At 31.0% G+C, this 2540-nt stretch overlaps 1 protein-coding gene across 3 annotated transcripts; it reads left to right on the top strand.

Annotated features, from left to right (window-relative positions):
• The first annotated feature begins 213 nt into the window (after positions 1-213).
• On the top strand, positions 214-1954 carry LOC131600273 (zinc finger protein 4-like). 3 transcript variants are annotated; one of them, XM_058872459.1, is made up of 2 exons: positions 214-321; positions 1051-1954. In XM_058872459.1, exon 2 carries the CDS (start codon positions 1108-1110, stop codon positions 1858-1860), a length of 753 nt encoding a protein of 250 aa, XP_058728442.1. In that variant the 5' UTR covers positions 214-321; positions 1051-1107; the 3' UTR covers positions 1861-1954. The 3 variants fall into 3 exon arrangements, with proteins under 3 accessions (XP_058728442.1, XP_058728441.1, XP_058728440.1); XM_058872458.1 differs by lacking the exon at positions 214-321 and adding an exon at positions 338-592; XM_058872457.1 differs by lacking the exon at positions 214-321 and adding an exon at positions 339-498.
• The last annotated feature ends 586 nt before the right edge of the window (positions 1955-2540 follow it).

The raw sequence follows: 2540 nt of genomic DNA, 5'->3' as shown, positions 1-2540 counted from the left end.
TTATCTCTCTAGTCAAACATTTAAAAATTAAATTTTTTTTTTTTATATTAATATATATATATATATATATATATATATATGTATATATATATATATTTATTTTAAAATAATATTAAATCTAGGACATCATACTTATTTATCTTTTTAAAAATTTCGATCTAATAAAAAAAAAAGTTAATATATAAAGAAGGTAAGGTCCTAGTACTAGTGATATAGTACTTGGTAACAAAGTATTTTGGAAATGGAAAGAGATAGAGAGATACCTTGAATTGAAATTGGACAAAAGAAGTGGTTGTAGTGCATGCAGCAGTAGTAGTACATGTAATCTGACTTCTCTGACTTTCCTCCATCATATCACTTTTCTTACCTCTGCTTTCCCATAATAGTTTGTCCTCTTTCTCTTTTCTTTAACTCTTTTTATTTCCATACTTCAAACTAGTAGTAGTATCATTTCACTCCATTCCAACATGTACCTAACTTCAATTTTCTTCAAAAAAGGTAACTGTTTCTTTCCACTTATCACATCAACAACTACAAACATGCCTTTCATTTTTACTTGCTTTTTTTTCTAATTCTGGAAATGCTTCTTGTGGTAAGTACTTTTTTTTCTTATTCAGCATAATAATTAGATCTAAGATAGTAAATATTAGGGTCAAGAGATTTTTCTTTGTTTTCTAATTCCTTTAGTAGTTGTAGTTTTTCTTAATCCCTAAGTTCTTTTTTTGGAAGTTTGGTGTTTCATTTGAAAGATTGTAGTTTGAAGTTGAACTATAAACTTAGAAATAAGCTGAAAAAAATCACTTAAAAAAATTATGGTTTGGGAAGGATAGCCCCCAAACTTGTGATTGATGAAGGGTAAATATATCTAGGTCCTATCAATAGAAGATTGTAATGCTAGTTTTTACTTCATGATTTTATCTTTTTTTTAGAAATAATCACTTATGCTAATAAGCACTTAGGTCCTGTTTGGATAAACAAAATTAAATGCTTGTAGCATAAGTGCTTATTATATAAGTGCTTATATATTAATGTACTTAATCAACAATGCAGGTGATTATTTGTTCCATTCCAATTGTTAGTTAGGATAAGCAGATTCATAACGACGCGATGATTCCGAATTTGAACTTGGAAGCTGAAAATAGCTTAGAAGTAAGCAGTCAAGTAGGTTCCAACATTTACTTCCAAGAAACAACATCTTATGATGTTACCAAAGACAGTGCAACAACTTCCTGCCTTACAAATCTTCCAGATTCTGTTTCCCTTAACCTGTCTCTCAGCTTCGATCCGAGCGAAGAAGATTTCAAGGAAACAAGCGACACAAACAGCGAGGTTGTAGGAGCTGATCAGGCTAATAACACCACCGCGTCAGTGCCACCGGTTCATAGAGTTTTCTCATGTAACTATTGTAAGAGGAAGTTCTTTAGCTCACAAGCCTTAGGCGGACATCAGAACGCTCATAAAAGGGAGAGAACGATGGCGAAGCGCGCAATGCGAATGGGAATGTTCTCTCAGAGGTATTCAAGCTTAGCTTCTTTACCTCTTCATGGTTCTTCTTCTTTTCATTCTTTTGGAATTCAATCACATTCTGCAATGCATAATAATCACATGCCATCGTCGTCGTCGTCAATGAGGGCTAGTGAAATTCGAGCTACAGCGAAATTCGAGAATGAGTATTTTGGAGCAGCGCCGATGTTTATGCAGCATAACGATAACGCGGGTGTATTTTGGCCTGGAAGTTTCAGACAGATAGGTCAAAGTGTTGATGCTCATAATTCAAATTTGAATACTGGTTTTGTTGTAGCAACAGAACCTCCTCAACAAACATCTACTGTATCTCCTGATCTCACTCTCAGGCTTTGAGATTTTTGTATCTTGAATAAACTTAGCTTTTTTGTGGTAGTAAATAACTATATGTCATGTTCATTGTCTTTGGAATGAAATTACTGATTAATAACTGTGCTTGAATTGTAGAGGGAGATGTGTTTTTCTAGTGACATGTTTATCTGTTTTGAAAATTTCAGTCTTAATTTTTGTATCAATCTCTTTTGACACTTGCATCAATCTGTCATTTACTTTATAGATATTTCAAAATGTTCTCTGACATTACATATCCTCATAAAGCTTCCTGGTAATACAGATTCTTTGAGAAGGTCTTGCAGATAATAATTTCATTGATAGAAAAAAATAGTGTTGTCTAAGGCTCAATGTGCCACTTCCAACATAAGAAAGTACTTAACAGTTGCCAAATCTTTGATATTTTTCTCTTATGGCTTAGCTCAAACTTGTTTCCATGTACAATTGACAGTCGCACCAAATATATGTAATAATGCTTTTTTGTTTCATGAAGATTTAAAAGAATTTAGAATATATATATATATATATATATATATATATATATATATATATATATATATATATATATATATATATATATATATATATATATATATATATATTGATTAATATTACACGGTAAATAGTAATATTTATAGCTATTTTTGGTAGGATTAGTTGAAAAAATATATATTGAAGAAGTTTCA

The sequence above is a fragment of the Vicia villosa genome, linkage group LG4 (genome assembly GCF_029867415.1).
Source record: "Vicia villosa cultivar HV-30 ecotype Madison, WI linkage group LG4, Vvil1.0, whole genome shotgun sequence".
NCBI lineage: Eukaryota > Viridiplantae > Streptophyta > Magnoliopsida > Fabales > Fabaceae > Vicia > Vicia villosa.
The sequence above is the reverse complement of the archived record's forward strand: the minus strand, read 5'-3'. Positions and strand labels throughout refer to the sequence as shown.

Bases quoted from the DNA above. Each gene is read 5' to 3' on its own strand.
- LOC131600273 (XM_058872459.1), top strand. From the start codon at position 1,108: ATGATTCCGAATTTGAACTTGGAAGCTGAAAATAGCTTAGAAGTAAGC.